The 22893-nt window shown below is 37.8% G+C and overlaps 1 protein-coding gene across 1 annotated transcript in view; it reads left to right on the top strand.

The window, feature by feature from the left end:
* Positions 1-22893, top strand: part of MTA3 (metastasis associated 1 family member 3) — a 159872-nt gene that overhangs the window by 60465 nt on the left and 76514 nt on the right. The window contains exons 4-6 of the mRNA XM_034659594.1: positions 9457-9520; positions 12878-12995; positions 22685-22787. Coding sequence (XP_034515485.1) covers positions 9457-9520; positions 12878-12995; positions 22685-22787 — 285 coding nt within the window. The remainder of the gene's footprint in view (positions 1-9456; positions 9521-12877; positions 12996-22684; positions 22788-22893) is intronic.

The raw sequence follows: 22893 nt of genomic DNA, 5'->3' as shown, positions 1-22893 counted from the left end.
AAAACCCAGAAATCAACCCATAAGTATATGGTCAATTAATCTTCGACAAAGGAAGGATGAATATGCAATGGGAAAAAGTCTCTTCAACACACGGTATTGGGAAAACTGGACAGCTAGCTGCATGCGAAAAACCAAAACTGGACCATGTTCTTTTACCATATACAAAAAAATAAACTCCAAATGGATTAAAGACTTAAATGTGAGACCAGAAACCATAAAAATCCTTGAAGAGAGCACAGGCAGTAATTTCTCTGACATCAGTCATAGCACTATTTTCCTAGATAAGTCTCCTGAGGCAAGGGTAATAAAAGCAAAAATGAACTATTTAGGACTACGTCAAAATAAAAGTTTCTGCACAGTGAAGGAAAAAATCAAAACTAAAAGGCAGCCTACTGAATGGGAGAAGATATTTACAAATGACATATCCAATAAGGATTAATAGCCAAAATATATGAAGAACTTAGCTCAACACCCAAAAAATAGATAATCTGATTAAAAATGAGTAGAAGACATGTAGGTGACCAACAGACACATGAAAAGATGTTCACCATCACTTATTATCAGGGAAATGCAAATTGAAACTACACCTGTCAGAATGGCTAAAATTAAAAACTCAAGAAACAAGTGTTGGTGAGGATGTGGATAAAAAAGGAACCCTCTTGGGACGCCTGGGTGGCTCAGTGAGTTAAGCATCTGCCTTCAGCTCAGATCGTGATCCCAGGGTCCTGGGGTCGAGTCCCACATGGCTCCTTACTTGGTGGGGAGCCTGCTTCTCCCTCTGCCTCTGCCTCTCCTCCTGCTTGTGTGCTCTCTCTCTCTCTCTCTGATAAATAAATAAAATCTTAAAAAACAACAACAAACCACTTCTCTCTTAAAAAAAAAAAAAGGAACCGTCTCGCACTATTGGTGGGAATGCAGACTGGTGTAGCCACTTTGGGAAACAGTGTGGAGGTTCCTCAAACAATTAAAAATAGAATTACCCTATGATCCAGTAATCTCACTACTGGGTATTTACCCAAAAAATACAAAAACAATGGGGCGCCTGGGTGGCACAGCGGTTAGGCATCTGCCTTCGGCTCAGGGCGTGATCCTGGCGTTCTGGGATCGAGCCCCACATCAGGCTCCTCCGCTGTGAGCCTGCTTCTCCCTCTCCCACTCCCCCTGCTTGTGTTCCCTCTCTCGCTGGCTGTCTCTATCTCTGTCAAATAAATAAAATCTTTAAAAAAAAAATACAAAAACACTAATTCAAAGGGATACATGTACCCCTATGTTTATTGCAGCATTATTCACAATAGCCAAACTATGAAAGCACCCCAAGATAGATGAATGGATAAAGATGAAAAAAATTTTTTAAATGTAAACGTTTGGGGAGGATATGTAATATATGGACATGGCTCAAAATCACAATATTGGGTTCAGAATCAAAATATGGGGTACACAATAATATTTCTCACTCCTATACAGTCCCCTAGCCCATCACTGTTTCTAGAATCTTATGTATACTTCCAGAAACAATTCATGCACATAGAAGCAATGAGGTGTGTATGTTTGTGTCTGTAGTACGTCGTGAAGTAAATTACAACACTATTAAACTGTACGTCGTGAACATGCTGTAAAGGCATCTATATGAGTTGTGTCTTTCCACGGTAAGCTTTATTCAGTAAGAGCAAGGTTTACATAACTGTAAAGTAGGTTCCGGATTCCAGACTCAGTGACATTTCACTATGCATTCAACTTGCCTTCATACAGGGTACACAAAGCAAGGCACAATACAAAGTCACACAGCAAAGAAGATGCAATGAGGGGTGAGAAGTTAACGAACCAGACGCAGAGCCAGTCTGTGAGTGCGCAGTTGAGATGAGCTCTTGGTCCATCCAGATCAGCTCTTGGTGCTTACTGCTTATTATGTTCAGCCAGGGGAGGGTCTCTGTTGTGGTCAGAGATCAATTAGGCAAAGCTTTCAGGGGTCCTTGCCTTTTTAATGCGGTCAGACACGGAAGGGTCAGCATCTGGAGAGCCTGATAGTTTGCTGCAAAAGTCCTTCCTTTTTAAAGGAGTGTAGTCAGTCTTGGGCCTTTGCAGATCTCTTCTAGTTGTACTGATTATCAGCTCTCAGTTCTTCCAGGCTCTCTTGGCTCTGCTGGTTATCAGTTTTGGATGCCTTCAGCCCATGCTGGTTTCGGTGATATCTGGTCTTAGCTGTAATGGCCTTGGCTGCTTACATCATTGCTTGACATGAGTCACTGCTTGGCATGAGTGACTCCATCTTACTCTCTACATTGTGCTTTTTAAATGAAATTATTTTGGGCATAAGTCCATATCTGATAGTAAAGATCTATGTCATTCTTCTGCTGTTTTATATGTCTAACTTATTTAATCCTAATTGATAAATACTTGGTTCATTTTAGTCTTTTGCTGTTAAAATGAATCCTGCAAAGAATAAACTTGTGCATGGGTCACTTCATATGTGTGATTGTGAGGTGATGTACCATTATACCAAGTAAAATAGATTAAAATGTCCTAATTATGTTTTCTGGATTTTGTATTTATTCATATTTCTGTGTCGGTCAAAGCAGTTTCAAATGAAAAAGGATTTGTGATTTGTTTTTTTGTTTTCTGGGTTGTTTTACTTTTTTGGGATTTGTAATTTGCAAATTTAGGTCTGTTGAAGCCTTTTTTGTCATCTTCAGAGATAACAACAACAAAGTGTTAACTAAGCTCTATGCCCAGTGTGGGGTTTGAACTCACAACCCTGTATGCTTTACTGACGGAGCCAACCAGGCAACCTGAGAAAACAATTTTTAAAAGACTTATGTTTATTGAAAAATAGGTAATGATGCTAACATAGCACTCCACTTAAATTTGCAGACTCTCTTCAGTTTAGCTATTAATGTTAAAGGAACTTTTTTGGAATCTAAAAAAAGATTCTAATAAAGGCAGTTTTCTTCCTGTACAAATTTTTATTATGCTAATGTTTTTAAGATGTTAGATTTTTGCAATTTTATTGCTGTTTGTAAACAAAATTTAAATTAGTCAAAAGTGGGGCGCCTGGGTGGCTCAGTTGTTAAGCGTCTACCTTTGGCTCAGGGCATGATCCCAGCGTTCTGGGATCGAGCCCCACATCAGGCTCCTCCGCTATGAGCCTGCTTCTTCCTCTCCCACTCCCCCTGCTTGTGTTCCCTCTCTCGCTGGCTGTCTCTATCTCTGTCTGTCAAATANTAAATTAGTCAAAAGGGTACTGTTGATGACTGAAAGTAGTGCTGCTTAGAAAACTAACATAAGAGGGGTGACTGGTGGCTCAGTTGGTTAAGCATCTAGCTCTTGGTTTTGACTCACGTCATGATCTCATGGGTCATGGGATCGAATCCCACATTGGGTTCCTCACTCAGCGGGGAGTCTGCTTGAAGATTCTGTCCCTCTGCCCCTCCCCCTACTCACACTTTCGTGCTAGTTCTCTCTCTAAAATAAAATAAATAAATCTAATTATAAAAGGAAATTAACATAAGGAAGTTAATTACTTAATGTGCCTAAGCTCATATTGCTTAGTAGAAGAATGCGAGGAAACATACAGTGAAGAGAAAAATCATATCATAATTTAACATTTTAAAGTCTACATGTTCAGCACACTTTTTCTTGAATGTTGTCTTTGTATGGTATAAGCTTTACTTTGAAATGATTTATCCTCTATGGGTTGAAGTGTTTCCTTTGACCAGAATCCCAATGCAGAAAAGCACTAGGCTGGGTGAAGGTGTATTCTACATGTTGTCCCAGGCTCTGGTGTTCCACATGGTTGTGGAAATGCCTGTGAGATTTTCCTGGTAATCAGAACGATTTGTCGTACTGTGCTAGGAAAGAGGATCTTCCTAATACCTACTGCCTTCTTTTGGACGTTCCACTTTCTCCTAACTGTAAAAGGAAAAGTGGCACCAAAGAAGAATTTTTTTTCCCCCTTGAATTCCTCTTTTAAAGTTTGTTTCATAAAGTTTTGTTGCTTTGGTTTTCTCCACATGCCACAGACAGAATGAGCTTTCCAAAACACTACTTGTCATTTTTCTTTGCAGAATCCATTGATCTATCACATTAAACCCAGACTTCTCATCTTGAGTTTGTATTCCTTTACCTTACCTACTCAAACAGCTGTTCCAGGTTTCGTTTTGTTTTGTTTTGTTTGTTTTTGGACTTCTTTAATCTTTATTTCTTAACATCTTTTAAAGCAGTATTAACAGATAGTATATCTTTGAATAGAAATGTTTAAAGTCCAGATTTCTTTCTCTTTTTTTGTCCTTTTTATAGTCTAAAGATCTATAAAGTCATATTCTTTCACATATGTAGAGAGTCCTTAAGTGTTTGTTTCATAATATATACTTAAGAAAACTGTGGTCAGGGGCGCCTGGGTGGCTCAGTCGGTTAAGCGTCTGATTCTTGGTTTCGGCTGAGGTCAAGATCTTGGGGTCTTGGGATTGGCCCCACGTTGGGCTCTGTGCTCAGCACAGACTCTGCTTCCGATTCTTCTCCCTCTCCCTCACACTCTCTCTGTCAAATAAATAAAATCTTCAAAAAAAAAAAAAAGGGAAGGAAGAAAGAAAAAGAAGACAAACCGTGGTTTATCCACTCTAGAGCAGTGGTTCTCAGCCAAGGACAGTTTTTCTCCTGGGGGCCATTCAGCAATGTCTGAACAGTTTTGGTTGTCTCATCTAGGTGTGGGGGTGCTACTGTTGTCCAGGGGGTAGAGGCCAGGGATACTGCTACACACCCTACGTGCATAAGATAGCCTGTCACAGCGAAGAATAACCTGGCTTCTTACATTCATAGTGCTAAGGTTGAGAAAACTTGGTGTAGACACATGGTAAATAATCTTTGCTTCCTTGGTATATGTATTATTTATATAAATTTATGCACTTCGTTTAATTAGGCTCTCCCTTTTTATTTTAAATTGTATTATTTTTAAAAGTCAAATATATGTATACAGTTATATAATAATATCCAAGGCAGTCAAAAGCCTAGTCATAACCCTCCACAGTCATTTTCAACTTTTCTCTGTGGCTTCTGTATTTATACCACTCTTACACTGCTACTATTACTTTTTCAGTTTTCTAAATCTCTCTTAACTTTCTCTTCTCTTTTCCTTTCCTTCATGTTCCCAATATATCATATTTTTTAAACTTAATAATCATTCCTTGTATTTTATGAACATCTAAGGATTCCCCACATATTCTTTCTTGTACAACCTTTTGTTTTCCTTGAACTTGTTTTGCCTTTTTTTTATTAGTCTTTTTTTTTTTAATGTTTTTTTATTATATTGTGTTAGTCATCATACAGTACATCCCCGGATTCCGATGTAAAGTTTGATGCTCCATTAGTTGCGTAGAGCACCCAGTGCTCCATGCAATACGTGCCCTCCTTACTACCCATCACCAGCCTATCCCATTCCCCCACCCCCTCCCCTCTGAAGCCCTCGATTAGTCTTCTAAAATAAAAAAAATTCTTAGTCCTTGCTTATCTTGAAAATGTTTTCTGCATAGCCAGTGATATGTTTAGGCATACAGTTCGGATTTGGAAATAATTTCATTGAGAATTTTGAAAATTTTCCTTCAGTCCCATTTAACAGTGTTGCTGTTGTGAAATGTAATTTTCTGAAAGCATTTTGGGTTTTTGAACTTAATCATTTTTTTATTTGGTTGTCCATTGTATTCAGTGGATTAAATGCTGTGTAAAACTGTCTATTCGCTGAATTTCCAATCACAGAACTTAGCTTTGTTTTTATATGAGAAAATGTTTAAAATCTGGAGCAACAGTAAGACTTATAAGGTCATTGAGAAAAATGCCTTTTGTTGTTGTTGTTGTTGTTGTTTTTAAAGATTTTATTTATTTATTTGACAGAGAGAGACAGCCAGAGAGAGAGGGAACACAAGCAGGGGGAGTGGGAGAGGAAGAAGCAGGCTCCCAGTGGAGGAGCCTGATGTGGGGCTCGATCCCAGAATGCCGGGATCACGCCCTGAGCTGAAGGCAGACGCTTAACGACTGCACCACCCAGGCGCCCTGAGAAAAATGCCTTTTTAAAAAAAGATTTATTTATTTATTTGAGAGAGGACAAGAGAGCGCATGCGCCCGTGTGTGTGTGTGTGTGCGTGCGCGCGCACACATGAGTGTGGGTGAGTGTGTGGGAGGGGCAGAGGGAGAGGGAGATTCTCAAGCAGACTCCCTGCTGAGCCAGGATCCCCTTGTGGGACTCAGTCTTCACCACCTGAGATCATGACCTGAGCCGAAACCAGGAGTTGGTGGCTTAACTGACTGAGCCACCCAAGCACCCCCCAAAATGCCTTTTTTTAATGAAAAAATATTCTTTCATTGAGCAAGGAAAGTTGAGTCAGACCCTGCATCTGTACTAGATGTTTTCAAGTTCACTGTGCTTAGCGATCATCTGGTGATGCTTATTTTCCATGTAGATTACTTGATCCCTCCCCAAGATACTGGATTCGGTAAATCTGACTAAGGATCACCTGGTGATACTTTCCAACCACGTGGATATCTTGATCCCTCCCCAGGATATTTGGCCTCAATAAGTCTGGTGTGGCTCTAAGAAATTTGCATTTTCCTAAGCAGGGACCCTAGTGGTCCTGCACCATTCTACAGTCTGCAGTGGTATGAAACCAGAGAGTCTTCAAGCACTGGGGAAATGGATACTCATTTAAACTTCCTCTTTCATTTATACAAATAGGTAACAGCTTTAAATAAAAGAAATATATAACCTGTGTGCACATTTTTACATGTGGTGTTGGAGTCTGTGGGATGATACTGAACATCCTGTTAAGCAGATAGCAGGCCAATCAGCACCTGCTGTTAAAGATGGGACTGTGTTTTGTAATGATTATTTATTCACATGGCTCTCTGTCCCAGCACCCTGTGCAGTCTCTGAAGCAGGCAGGGTATGTTTCTAAAACCTTTTTCAGTGATCTGTGGGAAAGTATGTTGTCTCTATGGAAATTCCGTGCCGCTGGATAGTTCCTTGTAGAAAAGCAGTATGAATAATTATATAGGCCTGCAGTGATCTTTCTTTGTGTTAAGGTCATTAATGTATTTTATATTTCTACATCATGTTTGGATATCTTTATTCCTCAAGGATTGAAGTGTGGTGGATGAGAACAATTAGGGTCATTGCTTCAGATTTAGATCAACCAGTTGTGTTACGGTTTGATAATAGTTCCTTTGGTTTGGGGTTAGCTTAAAATTTATCATGTTTTTTTTTCTGTGAGCCAAGATTTGTTCAGCATAAAGGAAACCAGCACTTTAAGTCTCCTTTTAAACTACGTTTATCAACAACTCTTGGCATGGTAGTGTGTGTGTTAATTACATATTTATATTTACTTCATAAAATAATTCTGACTCAACCTCCTGCTTTGTTAGCTGTTAGTGTATGTACTTGAGTATTTCACATGTCAGATTTTCATTTTTAATTTGGGAGAAAATACATAGCTACAGTAAAGAAAATTTAAAAACGAAAATCACCTATTATTTTTACATCTTTGCATAAAAGCTACATTCCCCCAAATAATTTATATTTTAGGTTGGCTGGGTATCCTCTTGATTTTGTAATCATGTTGTATCTCTAAAATAGTATACAATCAGCGTTTCCTTATCTCCTAATGTAATTATGAAAATAATGGTTTGATGATTCCGTTGAAATCCTCTTGTCATTTCAGACAGTATGGAGGAGACTAATGTTGTATCGTTTGTATGACTTTTCAGTGTCTGTTAACCCTTAACGTCCACATGGCTTTTAAAGAAAGTAGTATCTTTAAAATAACATTCAGCTCTTGCTCCTTTCCATTAAGAAAAAAACAACCAACTTTAGAGAACTGTAAAAACTAAGATTTTATTTCTTCTAGGTAATTAAGTATTAAATGTTAGGAATACTGCTCTGTCAGCTGTTAGAGAGGCAGAAAAACTAACTGAAGCCTATTTTTGGAAAGCCCATTTGGTCCGTAAGCACACTGCCTGTGTGAGGAGCACACATACACAGGTCACAGGAGTTCTTCCGTGGCAGCTGTAGACAGGCAAACCTCAGCAGAGCCATTTTCCCGCCCGTAATTCTGTCCTTCCTAAGAGCCTGTCAGGTAATTGTTGATTCTGAGTGGTGTTATATGCTCTGAAGTAATAATGTTAATTTTTCTGCTTCAGTAATATGCGCGAATAAAATTAGAAAAACCAAAAACCTTTATAACTCTCGCTAACCGAATTAGAGACTTGACAGGATAATATGGAAAGAACACATGCTTTCAGAGTCTTTTGAAGTGATATTAACTATAGCTGATTACCAGAAAAAGATGTTTTTATGAGGGGGAAAATTTTTTTAAATGTAAGGAATGTACATTTGCAAAATGTTTAGTAAACTGTAATTTTTGACCTGTGTGTTAGCATTTTACATTTTTTTGCTTTTGGTAATTTTTTCCTTTGAATTGTTCTCCACTCTGATATTCCAACAGCCTGCTCTTTTAGCTTCCCGTTCAATGTATATGTGATGTGTTTGTTTTTTGCTGGTCATTTTGTGGGGAGCAAGCAGTAACTTTTGTTTACCAAATCAAATGACATTATGACATTGAAAATATATTTTGTGAGTCCTGACCAATTATCTATAACTTGAATCATCTTCAAAACTCTCCTGTCAAGTTTGTGGCTCTACAGAATTTTTGAAGCTAGTGAGGATAATTATAAATGTGTTTGCAGTAAATGCCTCTACCTGGATAACCTTAATTTTTCTCAAGTCTAGACAAGCCTTTTTTTTTTTTTTTTTTTTAAATAGACATTCATTTTCAGACTCACACCCAGGGCTATGATCAAAGGTAAATGCCATCAGACTTCAAGGTCTGTAAATCTGTAGATCTTTATTTTGCCCTTTATAGCAGAGTATTTAAATTTTAACTAGGCTTTAGAGCAATGTCAATAAAGGTAAGTTAGTTAATCTTTATATGAATGTGTATTATTTTTAGGTTCTCATATGCAGTGGCTACTTAAAAAAAATCCAAAGATTATTTTAGGTACCGGTTTGCACAGTGAAGTCTATCTAAAGTCTGTTTGTATAAAACAGACTCATATTAACTCTTTATGGATTCAGAAACTCACTTCTGATCTGAAGGTTTCATTGTACTCTTTTTTTCCCCTGTAATAATTAGGAAATACCTATCAAGTGTTTTATGTTATAAAGATTTACTGCCTAACACAGTTCCTTCCACAGGTTAGCCTCACAGTAAATGTCTATAGACAGTCCTATTTTTTTAGGTTACTTAACACCAGAATTGTAAAGCAAGTCTAAGCATATGCGTGTATGTATATTCCTAACTGCCATCTAATTTCTTAGTATCAACTTTAATTGTGCATATTCCTAACTTTGTATATGTCATCACTGTGAAGGTGAGGTGGCCTTTCTTACGTTTATTCACTTTTTCCCTCTTTCAACAGGGGAAAATGCAGTGTTGCCCTTCTGAATGAGACAGAGTCAGTATTGTCATATCTTGATAAAGAGGTAATTCACAATTACACTTGTTTTGTGTTTTTCCCCCCTTGATTTCACATGAAACCTATACCTTTGAGTTTATTTCTTCTTGCACCAAATTATTGCACCAGGAGAGAAACATTATAAAAGTATAATGACTGGAATACATTTAGATAATTTGATTTTTCTGGGTAACTGAGATAACATTTGGCAAAAACTTCTGTATCTGTTTTTTTTCAGTTGGTAATGAAAGACTTTATACAGTATGATGATTTAGTTGGTAGTAGAAGAACCATTTTTGGCTTTATGAAGCAAGTGACTTTGGTATACTTGGTACTCCTCCCTGTTTTTTTGTTTTTGTTGTTTTTCAAATAAACAGTTTTTCTTTTAGACTTTTTCCAGATGAGATCTTAACTGGTGGTCTGCTTTCTTTCCTAAAATCCCAATAAACCTTGTCAACTAAAAATGTTTCTTTCTGTAAACTTCAACAAGAAACATTTTAAACATTTTTTAACAAGTTGAATGAGAGCATATGCTTCATTGCAGGAAGGAAATTCCTCTAAACAGAATATACCATGGGAAAATTTTTCCTGTTGATGTTGTAGTATTTAACCTTTATAGTTTCATGGTGTTTTTGTTTTCCCAAATATTTTGTGTGTGTGTATGTATGTATGTGTGCATATATGTATTTTACATATATGTGTGTATGTTTTTAAAGAATTAAAGGGATATATTTTCTTTGAAAAAAACTTTTTTATTATACTTACAAGTGTTGTCCCCTCATCTCAAATGAAGAAAACATAACTGCAAAAGATTGATGCAGACAAGTGGAACTATTGTACATTATGTAATAGAGAAAACTGAGAGGAAGTAAATATTCAGGGCAGAAAAAAAGGTTGATGGTCTTTATAACTTACACATGTAAAATTTAGAAAAGGACGTAGTGATGTTTGGATAATAATATGGATAAAGATAATGCTCAGAAATTAACATTAGTTGACAGAAGCAGAAATAAAAGGAGGAAGCATTGAGTATGTTTCAGTGTATTTTACTGGTGTATTTGGCTGTTAAGACAATGTAATTTTTAAATTTTTTTATTTTTAAAGAATTTTTATTTTTAACGTGGGGCTTGAACCTACAACCCTAAGATCAAGAGTCACATGCATGCTCCACTGACTGAGCCAGCCAGGTGCCCCAACAGTGTGATTTTTAAAAGTGGTATTTTTGCCCTCTAATTTGTTGTTAGCAATTTCTAAATGCTAAGGATGGTAGGAGATGAAAATTTGCAAAGGTCTTTAGGATTTTTGTCCTGTCCGCTTGATTTTTAAGCACTTGGTCCCGTATCAGTCTTTGGGAAAGGAACTGACGTCTCTGGCAGTGTATTTGAGGAGAACTTTTTTTTATTCAGAGGGAGTTTAGTAAAAATAAAACTGCTTACGTTATATTCTTTTTTCAATTTGAAAAACACTTTTTTTTTAAACTTTTTACTGCTTTATCTGTTATAAGACCATCCTTGAGAAAATCTGGTTTTTAAAATACTGAGATTGGCATATTTGAAGATGGTAACGCAAAGGACAACTTCCTAATCACGATTTTTTACTTCTTGAAAAACTATATTTACATTTTAAACAATCTCCCGTATCAGGCAGCACATATAAATTTAAGGAGTCTTTTTTTTTTTTTAAGAGAGCGAGAGAGAGCACATGTGAGTGAGCGCAAGCAGGGGAGGGGCAGAGGGAGAGAGAGAATCTTAAACAGACTCCACATTCAGCACAGAGCCTGACGCAGAGCTCAGTCTCGCAACCCTGAGATCATGATCTGAGCTGAAATCAAGAGTCAGTCGCTTAGCCGACAGAGCCACCCAGGCGCCACAAATTTAAGGAGTCTTAAGTCTATGTGGCCCTAAATAATAATTTCATCTCATTTTACCATCAAGTATGCCAAAATCCTATTTTTATAGAACACTGTGCTAACATATTTTACAGAATAAAAGTGACCAGAAGTGTGTCCTCTTTTAAAACTGATGCTGTGCCAGTGGCAGTAGCTTTAGTCACCTACCAACATTCTTTGGTGCTCCTGTCTTCAGAAACACATCATTCTGATGACATATTGTCACCCCAGTCAACCTATTAAGCAGGTTAGGTTGATTTATATTCTGCAGATTTTTCTTTTCCCTAGGTAGCATTTTTTATATGCATTTGTTATGTCTTATTAGCAGTTTTATTGTTTAAGCTTCTCTTCTGACAGTGACCCATGGTTAAAACAGTGCAGAGTTTCTGAGTGGATGGTATCACCTCGTCTGCTTCCCTCCTTTCCCTTTATCACGGCCTGTAAGATCCGGAAAGGAGAAAGCTTTACAGTCTGGCAGATTCTCTCTTATTTGCAGCTTGCTCACCAGGGTCTTGGTAAAGTGCTGATGGTAGAAACAGGCCCCTCCAAGATGTAATGCAGAGAGTTGTGCAGTAGATGACCCTCAAAGTCATAGCAGGAAGCAGGGACAAGACTTTATAAGACAGCTAGTGGTTTTGCAGAATTCAGCAAAGGCCTGGTGGCCTGGTCATTTTATCCTTTAGGCTTGATAACTAGGGCCTTTTGCATTTTAAAGGACCTTGGAAAGTTAGTGTGTGTGCTGGTAGTGGTAGGTATAGATATATTTATATACCTATTTATATATAAATATGAGTGCTTCAGGATTTAAAAAAGAACTGCAGAATTAGAATTAATAGATACTTCCTCTCCCACTCCCTGCTTGTGTTCCCTCTCTCGCTGGCTGTCTCTCTCTCTGTCGAAAAAAAAAAAAAAAAAAAAAACTTAAAAAAAAAAAAAGAATTAATAGATACTTAAATAATACAATGTGACATTTAATCAGTAAACTGCATATAAGCTCAACTCTTCTAAACTTTATTTAATGTTAGATGTGTATGCATTTTAACATTTTGATAAAATGTGGTTGGGCACATTTAGTTAAAAGGGTGCCTGGTGTCCTCCCTGTTTGTTCCGAGTGAGCTTTAGAGATTGAAGTGATTGCTCGATTTCAGGTGTCTTACTTTGACTTACAGCTTAGCTCTGCTAGCTTTTCAGAATCTTGTTTTAGAGCCGTTAAATGGTTTTCTTTTAGACTAAAATGAACAACAAAACAACAAAGGTATAGTCTACCTTTATTTTAAGCTATTTTAAGCTATTTAGCTTTCTTGATTTAATTTTACACTGTTTTACATGATGACATCGTTTTCTTCTTCAAGATCTATGAATTTATTCACAAAAATGAAATCTTACAGACTCTCTGAAGTTTTATGGTTTCATTATCATGACATTGGACTTACTGCTTTATAAAAAGTAGAAGGAATTAAGTTTACCTAAATATGTTCTGTCATTTTTTTTTTTCAGGACACCTTTTTCTACTCATTGGTCTATGACCCTTCAGTGAAAACACTGTTAGCTGACAAAGGTGAAATCAGAGTGGGGCCTCGATATCAAGCAGACATTCCAGAGATGCTCTTAGAAGGTATGTTTTCCTTTGGGTTTCAAGTCCTATGAAAACAAGTATGTCTTGAAACTCAAATATTCTTTTCCTCATCTGGGAAAGGAAACTTTTAGGCTGAAGTATAAAAGTTATAAGTTCTTCCACTTGTAGAAATACAACAAATAGCAACAAAATAATTTCAGCGGTTATTTATTTATTTTACATTTTTATCAGTTTTCTGGCTGGGTTTTCCTTTAATTAAACTTAATTTATTTTTTTTAAGTAGGCTCCATGCCCAGCGTGGAGCCCAACATGGGCCTTGAACTCTAGACTCTTAAGATCAAGAGTCTGACACTTAACCAATCCGGTGCCACTGTGTTTTCCTTTTAAATGCAACTTTAAGAATGTTCGTATTGTTGAACTTGTGTCTTAAGGTGACACATACATGCCTTGAGGTCCTGAATGCCCCTAAGTCATCTATCTGAGGTGCCAGGAATCTGGTGAACAGTTACATTTTGGTGGAGATTTGGGCTAATCTCGGTAGTTTATGTACTGGAGAGATTCAGACCTTTACATATTAAAAACATCTTAGCAGGACCTACCTTTCCTTTCTCTTGTTATAACTGTACACTCAAAACCTTTATTTTCTGATTTTAAAAAGTAAAACATTCTTTTTTTTTTTTTAAAGATTTTTTTTATTTATTTGACAGAGATAGAGACAGCCAGCGAGATAGGGAACACAAGCAGGGGGAGTGGGAGAGGAAGAAGCAGGCTCATAGCGGAGGAGCCTGATGTGGGGCTCGATACCATAATGCCAGGATCACGCCCTGAGCTGGAGGCAGACGCCCAGCCACTGTGCCACCCAGGCGCCCCAAAAAGTAAAACATTCTTAATAAAAAAGTAAAACATAGCAATATTTAACGTAGGAATGAACACCATCCCCTTTCCTTTGTTGCAAACCCCATTTCATGCCTGTGGTTGTTTTCGCTATGTTCACACTGGCCTGCCTCCCACCCAAGACTGGTCCACAAGCAGCACCGTGTTGCACGTGTTTTTCTGCCACTGCTCTTTTCAGTTAACACTATCTTTCTTTAGCACCTTTGCACAGGACTAGAGTGACTTTTATTCTTTTCAGTGACCCTGCAGGTCTTACGTTTGCTCAGATGTACTGTCATTCCCTCTTCTAGTCCCCTGTTGATAGATTGTTAGGTGTTTACATTTTGCGATGCTACAAATTGATGCTGCTAGAAAACTTACATATGTATTTGTGCTGCATAAATATTTTTTCAGGCATAACTTCTTGGAAGTGAAATGGTATATACATTTTACATATTGAAAATGCTCCTTTGCTCTTCAAAAAGTTGTGTTACTGTACGTGTGAAAGAACCAGGTGCTTTCACCAACGCTGATTGTGAGGGATTTTTTTCACCTTCCATTTTCCCCCCACATTTTGATATTTCATTGTCTTACGGGTTTTTTGTTTTGTTTTAAAGTTGTGATTATGCTTGCCTTAGTTATCTTTAGCCCTCCTTCTTTAAATTTCTTGTGCTTTTTCTACATGGTTATTTATCTTTTTATGCGTTGGCAAGAGTTCTTTGACTATTAAAGGTAAGTAAACACAGAAGTATTTACCCTTTGTCTATAAATATTGCAAACACCCCTCCACACATACACTTAATTATTTCATTAAAAATTTTTTTAATAGTGATTTTAAATTTAAATGTTTTATTTTTTTGTCATACAGAAATTTAGAATTTATTAGTCTTTTCCTTTAAGGCCTTTTATGATTTGCATTATTCACAGAAAGGCCTCCACTTTTGTTTTTGCCTGATTATTAAAACATATGAGTTCTTCCAGGAGCACCTCGCTGGCTCAGTCAAAGGAGCGTGTGACTCTTGATCTAAGTCAGGGTTGTGAGTTTGAGCCCCATGTTGAGAGTAGAGATTATTAAATCAAAAAAAAAATATATATATATATATGGGTTCTTCCATTGTTTCTTCTCTCTTTACCTTGCCAACTTCTAAGAAAATATATGCAGAAAAGTTAAATGAACAGATAATCAAGATAGAGTCTGTGAACTGTAGTACACATTGGTGTCAGTGGTGGCTGTCAGTGATGCCAGGCTATAGACATCTTTGTTTTCATGAACTTAAATACCAGGAAAGGTCAGTCAATAAAGATTCAGCTCGAAGAAAAGCACGCTGTGTCTGTGCTCACCTGTGTTTGGAAATGATTTTGAACAGACTGTGAATAGTGAACCAGTTTATTATAGGTTGAGAAATTACATTTATTGGCATTCTTATCTATACAAATCAACTTATCTTCCAGAAGTAATTTTTATATTTTTAGTCCTTAATGTTTGATGTTCGAGTTAATCACTGTACCTAAGTGTTCACTATTTATTATTTTATTTTTTAAAAACTTGATTTTTAAATTTTACAAACAATGCTGTAGTGCCAATAATGGATAATTTTGTACTCTGTATATAACTGGCAAATAAAGTAGAATTGGTGAGTCATATGGCTCGTGTGTTTGAAATTTTATACAAAATGCTGACTTGTCTTCCAGGTAGTCGTTTACAGGTGGGTTTTTTCCCTTGTTTTGAGTAATGTATAATTTATATGTAGTACATCCCACCCTTTTTAGTGTACAGTTCTGTGAGTTTTGAACAGAGGTATATGTTCCTAGTGAGATAGTTCAGCAAGTCCATCTGTGCACAGGCCAAAAGCCAGGAAGGTCCCTTGTGCCCACGTGTGCAGGGACACCCAGCCCAAGTCCTGCATCCCCTATGCAGCCTTTGTCACTCCTCCCTGAACCCTCATTCCTCCTGTCTTTGAACTGTGTACGTAGGTCGCTCATATTATCTTTTATACTACTTTTTATTATTTGACTTCAGAAATTTTATTTATTTATTTATTTATTTAAAGATTTTATTTATTTATTTGACAGAGATAGAGATAGCCAGCGAGAGAGGGAACACAAGCAGGGGGAGTGGGAGAGGAAGAAGCAGGCTCATAGCGGAGGAGCCTGATGTGGGGCTCGATCCCATAACGCCGGGATCACGCCCTGAGCCGAAGGCAGACGCTTAACCGCTGTGCCACCCAGGCGCCCCTGACTTCAGAAATTTTAAAATCAACACTTGTGATGTTGATCTTGTGGTTCTCCCTTAAGCACTGAGCATAAGCCTTGGTGTATAGAAAGCCTGGAAATTTTTGCGTATTGCTCATGGATAAATGCTGAACCAAGTAATGAAGTTGGATGTTTCAAGTAACAGTGGGCAGAAGAATCAGATCACAAGATCCTGTTTATCTGAAAGACTATTTAAAATATGGTATTTACTCCTGAAAGGCATAAAAGCTGGTTAAAGTTACATAATTTGGAAAGCATATCTACCTAGATTAGAATTTTAAAAAATGATTTTAGGAAACAAAATGATACATAAAATGCAATAATTTATTCTACAGTTCTTCTCAAAATGGACTTGAAGTTCTTCTGGGTAAGAGGCATGATTCTTAACAGCTTGTGGCATTTGGGGAGTGATCTGACAAAGGCATACTTTGTATTTAGAAAATGTGATTAAATGTTCATTAATGCAATAGATCTTTTATAGTTCTTTAACAAGTATTAATTACCTTTAACATAGTGTTTCTGCTGGCAGTCTTCTGGGTGGGTGGTTTATAAACTTTATTTAGGTAATAGAACACTTTCTCCTAATGAAACACTACACAGCATGACCTTAAATAAAATAAGAAAAGCCAGGTTGTTGTGGGTGAGGTAGGAGAGAAGGCCCCGTTGGATCTCTCGAGATACCACCGTGAACCTTAGGATTGACAGAATGACACGCTGAAGTCCGCTGTTCGGTACTCCACTCCTAGAGTCCTGTCTCTTCATCACACGGAATTGCCAGAGAAGCCGCACAAGTTAGAAGTGCGTAGGACGAAGTCCCTTTGCAGCATAGCATAACAATGGGGCTCTACTGTATTCTCTTTGCTTCTTCCCATTTTTTAGATTTTAAAATTACTTTATTGCAAATAATAGGAATTGTGGTAGAAAATGCAAGTATACTGAAATGGTAGAAAGTGCAAGTATACTGAAAACAAAAAGTAGTAGTCCCTCAGATCATCCCTCCTTGCCCACTGTCAAACACTGTTACTAATTTAATATGTTCTCCCTGTTTGTTACATAACTCTTCTATTGAGATCCATGAAATTATATTCAATGTTTTGTTGTGTGATAGATCCAAGTTTATCTGTCTCTTATTATATGTTTCATAGTAGGGTAAGTGTCCCCTCTTTGTTCCTTAAAATTTCTTATGTGTGTGTGGCAGGGTGGGGAGGTGTCTCATCTCAGAGATATTTTTCTGACTGTTGAATTTTTTTTTTTTAAGATTTTATTTATTTATTTGACAGAGAGCAGGAAAACACAAACAGGGGGAGCAGTAGAGGGAGATGGAGAAGCAGGCTCCCCTCTGAGCAGGGAGCCCAACACGGGGTTTGATCCCAGGGCCCTAGGATCATGACCTGAGCCAAAGGCAGTCACCTAACCAACTGAGCCACCCAGGTGCCCCTGACTGTTGAATTTTTTTTTATTTGTTAGTCAACATTCTTCCTTCCCAGATTTCATTAGAATTCTGATTGAAATTGTATTAATATTTTCTATTACTTTGGGAGGTAACGGGTCATTTCATAATATTGAGTCTGTTTCTGTGGGTCTGCGTGGGTCTGTTTTGAGGTTTTTATTCTGTCTCACTGGTTTGGTAATGTTCTAGTAACTCACTGTTTTAATTATAGCAACTTTATAGTGTGTGGTAATATCTGGTGAGGCTAATTCTCCTTTTATTTTTCCAAATAAACTTCATTATCAGCTTGAATCTTCCTTACTATGTTTATTGGAGTTTCAGTTAATTTTTAAGTTAATTTAGGGAGAACAGACTTTTGATGGTTTTGAAAAATCTTAATTAGAAACGAGGGATGTCTTTGTTCAAGGCTACTTTTGGGTCTTGTGGTTTTGTTTTGTTTTTCTTAATATAGATTTAGTCATATAGATTTTATGCATTTCTTGTTAAGTTTATTTTTAAGTTTATAATTTGTTAGCTGTAAGTATTCATCTTTAACAAAGAAAAACACCATATTTTTCATCATAAATGAAGAAGTCACTTTGGATTCTTATTTCAGCCTAACGCATTTGGCATATCCAACATGTTCCATTTCACTTGTAATCAGGCAACTAACTAGATGCAAGATTTAAAGAACCCCTTTCCTTTTTTGTAATTAATGTATTTTCAGGGGAGAAGGGTGTAGGGTGGCAAATAGGTCACCAGCAGTTAAACCACTCTTGAGAAACATGGATATTACATCATTGAAACTCCGATCGTAGCTAGTACCTGTTTGCAGGGAAATTAAATAGTAGAAAATGTCATACTCAAGAACAGATACTTAGGACTTGCTGCAGTCTGGGTATACTAACCCTTTTGATGCTCTTGAGTGGGTTCATTTTGACCAGTGGCCAGATTCTGATTTGCACTGGCATGGGCCATAGAACTTGAATTAATACCTTGAGCAGGCGGCAGCATCGCACCATGCCAGGGTGTATTACAGGCTGGCTTTGTTTGTAGATGCGTCCCGATGGAGTCTAAGACATTGTTGTGGCATTTGTCTTGCTAGCGAATACATCTTTTTGTAGCTTCAGAATTTTTAAATTCACTTATGGCTCCCCACCATCTAACAAACCCTTGAGCTCTGGAAAGATAGGTATGTAGTTTGCAAAGGAAGGTGAAAGTTTCTTTTGAGATTTTAAATCTCTTATTCAGTTTGAATAACCACCTAAAGAACTTGCCATTGAAAAAGATGTGCTGGTGGGGAGTTTTGAATTATTTCTTCACTGTATTATTTCATTGTAATACTGAAATTTTAAGAAAAATCTATTTACATATTAAATTAAAATTTGTAACTGCTAAAAAGTATTATAACATTAAATTAATAAACTAAAATGACTGGATTTATGGATTTGGGTAAAACCTGGCAGTAATCTGTTTAGCTGAGTAACCTGTGGAAAGCTAACCCCGCGAAGTCCCCATTTTCTCCTCTTTAACGATGGTGTATGTGATGATCCGACAAGGTAATTCCTGTAAAGCATTTCTCATAGCACCTGACCCTCCTCTTTCAGTGTTGCAGCTGCCTCTCCCCTGGCCCCCACTGCCTGCTGCTACTAATTACATAACTCTTGTGGATACTTGGGAATTTGGGGAGTTAGCTGTCTTTGAGAATTAAAGAAGTAAATTAGTATAGTCTCTTCTGCTACAGTATGTGCTCTTGAAACTTGGATTAGTTCATATGCAGTTGATAAATAGGGAAATAATCAGTATAGTGTGGAAGTTCGGTCAGTGTATAGGAGACTTTTCCCAGCAATCAGGGAAGCAAGTATTCTTACAGGTAAAGAGAGCTGAAGGGAAAAAGATGGAAATTCTACAAGAAGTGCTTTCCTCTAGTGCAGGTAGTGGCTGGTTTAGTGGCCTCAAAATCGGTGGCACTTTCCACTATGGTGAAACTATATGGGGAAGCTTAAGAGTTACAGATGAAGGGAGGTTTGAAGACATTTCACCCAGTGTTTAAAAAGAAACCTACACCATGTTTTTTTTTTAATTTTGTAGAAACTGTATACAGTGACCTACATCTCAGTGGAAGAAGTGTGGGACCGGGGTTTAAGGAGATACAGGGTCGACCAGCCTTTGGTTTTGTTGCAAATGGTGGTGGAGACTTGACTGTGCTAGTATTTGTATTAATGATTATTCCTTTTTTTTTTTTTTAATACTCTGGTTACTAAGTTTAATAGGTTTTCAAAGTTGTTTTTTTCCCCCCCATAAACCCTATTTTTTATTTATTTTTTTTAAGAACTCAGAGATTAGGAAGATTTTCATGGGCTGGTGTGGGACTAGATTGGAATCATGCAGATTATCATAAATGGTGGTTGGAAGTGAGATTATTACATTGACTAGAATGAACATGACCAGATCATGAAATTAATCTCGGTCCTTTCTGGCTCACACCACAATTACTAAGACCATTCCGAAGATTACTGCTAGCTTAATTGAAAGTTTAGTTTTATAGATTCTAAATAGGTTTATAAAAGAGGTTCTTAAAAGGTTTTCCCCTGTGAAAAAGTGATCACACTGTGATATAAATGTAATTAATTATATGGTGAATCCAAAATGGGGAATCCTCTTTAGCTGAGTATGGACTGTTTGATATGGAACATTTCTATATTTATTCTTTTGTTGTTGTTGTTGCTGCTATTTTTGTTCTCATCCCATGGTATTGTCTGCATTTTAGGTATTAGTATGAATGCATCCAAGAATGTTTTATTATTGTTTGCAGCAGATTTATTTAGAATTCTTATAGTGAATTATATTTCTGCTGTAGGCTGCACAATGTGTGGGTGGGACTGAAATGTATCAACTAACTTGAATTTGAAAGTAAAGATCAGTTTTACCATGACATTCTGGAGTATATAGTGTAACGGGCTTAATACTGAATAGCATCATCATTTAATCATCTTGATTTCATTTTATCATTATCTTTTTTACCATTTTACCATGACTATTTATCTTAAGTTTTATTATTCAAAGATTACAGGGAAGTCTAAGTGTGTCGTTCTGCCTTCTCCAGTTTCCTGCAGGTTGCACATTTTTGGGGTTTTAACAGGTAATGTTGAATGTCTTGGCTTAGATGGCTGAGAATTGTAATCAAAAACAATGAAAAGTGGAATCCTTTCAGACACTTTAGATCTCTTCGACCTAGTACTCGCTCTGTTGTGCTTGTGCTTCTTTTTGTTGGGGGTGGAGATTGGCTCTGTGCCTACCTGCCTTTGAACAAGGGGCAAGCTGGGCAAGCCCCACCCTGACAGTGGGGGCTGACTTGGGAGACTGCAGGTGGAAAGGCTGGGTCTGCCGCCCTCCCCCACCCCTTTCTCCTGCTGAGCCTCTGCTATCTGCTGGCTCCTCTACCAGGACTGAGCGAGTACAGCCTCATAGCCAGCGTTTGTCAGTCACCAGGGATGTTTAGCTAGAGTGTATCAGTCAGTGCAGAGCACTCTGCCTCATGTTATAGATGCAGTGATCAAAAGTAAAACACAGCACACCCAGCCCCCAGCCTAATAAGAAATCCATAGCTGTAAATCAAACTCCCAGTTGCCTCCCAAGTCTCTTTTCCTTTACTATCCTTTCTCTGGACATTGCGTCCCTCCTGACGGTTATATCTCCTTGTGAGAGATTTCTAAAACAAAGCATCCTGTATTATTGTCAGTCTTTTGCTCAGCCCTCACCTCCGCTAGCGTTCCTGCTTCCTGTTCATGCCCGCCCTACCAGTGCACTTCTCAAGACTTGAAATCTACCCGCTACATAGATCTCTTGGCTCTCTCGTCACTGTCAGTACCATATTTTGTCTTCATCAGGTAGCTCTGTAAAACCAATCACATACCATTGCTCACTGCGAGATACGAAGTTTGGTTCTGGTCTTGTCACCCTCCTACTGAAGAGGCTAGTGCTTCTCATTACCTCCAAATAAAATCTGTGTAGAATCTTCAGTTATATGTTCATAACCCTCTTCTCTTAGTTATCTTCTCCCATTCCTCTTAATGTGCTCTGGACAAAAAGAGCTGCTTTTCTATCACATTTGAAAGCCACATGATTTTGCTCACGTTCTCATTTTTTTAAGTCCTTCTCCTTGCCAGTGCACTCAGACCCTTTGGTTCTTTTTCTTTTTTTAAGATGTATTTATTTATTTGAGCGAGGGAAAGTGCGAGCAGAGGGAGAGAATATCCAAGCAGACTTGCGCTGAGTGTGGAGCTGAGTGTGGAGCCCAGTGCGGGCTTGGTCTCACAATCCTGAGATCATGGCCTGAGCTGAACCAAGAGTCATTTGCTTAACCAACTGAGCCACCCAGGCACCCCTCAGACCCTTCAGTTCTTAGCAGAAATGCCACCCCCTTTATGACATCATTCACGAACTAGTCTGCAGTGATTTCTCTAATCCTCAGAATCTTACAGCCATTTCATTCCTTCCTTCCTTCCATCCTTCCTTCCTTCCTCCCTCCCTCCCCCTCTTTCTCTCTTTCTCTCTTTTCTTTCTTTCTTTCCTTCCTTCCTTCCTTCCTTCCTTCCTTCCTTCCTTCTCTTAGGGGGAAGGAGAGGAGGGGCTGAGGGGGAGAGAGGGTCTCAAGCAGACTCCCCGCAGAGTATGGTGCCTGACGCAGGGCTCCATCTCACAATCCTGGGATCAAGACCTGAGCCAAAACCAAGAGTCAGACACTTAACTGACTGAACCACCCAGGCACCCCACTTACAGCCATTTCTGTATGTCTCTTATGACATCTTTTTCTTTTCATTTCTTTTCATTTATATCATGGTTACTTACGCATTAGTTTTAATGTAGTGAAGGTGTCTCATGGCAGGAGTGCTTTCTTTTTGTCATCATATCCCTCAGTATAAGGCTTGGTGCCTCACACGTGCAGCAGGTACTCAGAAAATAAAGGTTATGACTAAATGAAGATCTCATGGTTAGTTTGGTTGTATTATTATCAGTTCACTTTACAAAGTGTTGTCCATTCACCGTCTGAAAGAATGTACCAGAACCACAAATATTGACCTTACATTGTGAATGCTGTGGTGATCACAACCCCGTGTTTGACAGTTGCCTTGTTAAGTAACAAGACTCCATTTCCTTTGTTCTTGGACAGGAGAATCAGATGAGAGGGAACAGTCCAAATTGGAAGTTAAAGTTTGGGATCCAAATAGCCCACTTACAGATCGACAGATTGACCAGTTTTTAGTTGTAGCACGGTAAGTTTGGCACTATTGAGTCAAAAAATATCTTTTCTTTTTAGAAAAGAATTTATAGGTGTATGTATATTCCTTTCCTTGTATTCTACCTTTTCCATTGGTTGTG

Source organism: Ailuropoda melanoleuca, chromosome 4 (genome assembly GCF_002007445.2).
Source record: "Ailuropoda melanoleuca isolate Jingjing chromosome 4, ASM200744v2, whole genome shotgun sequence".
NCBI lineage: Eukaryota > Metazoa > Chordata > Mammalia > Carnivora > Ursidae > Ailuropoda > Ailuropoda melanoleuca.
Note: the sequence above shows the minus strand (reverse complement) of the source record. Positions and strands in the feature narration are given on the sequence as shown.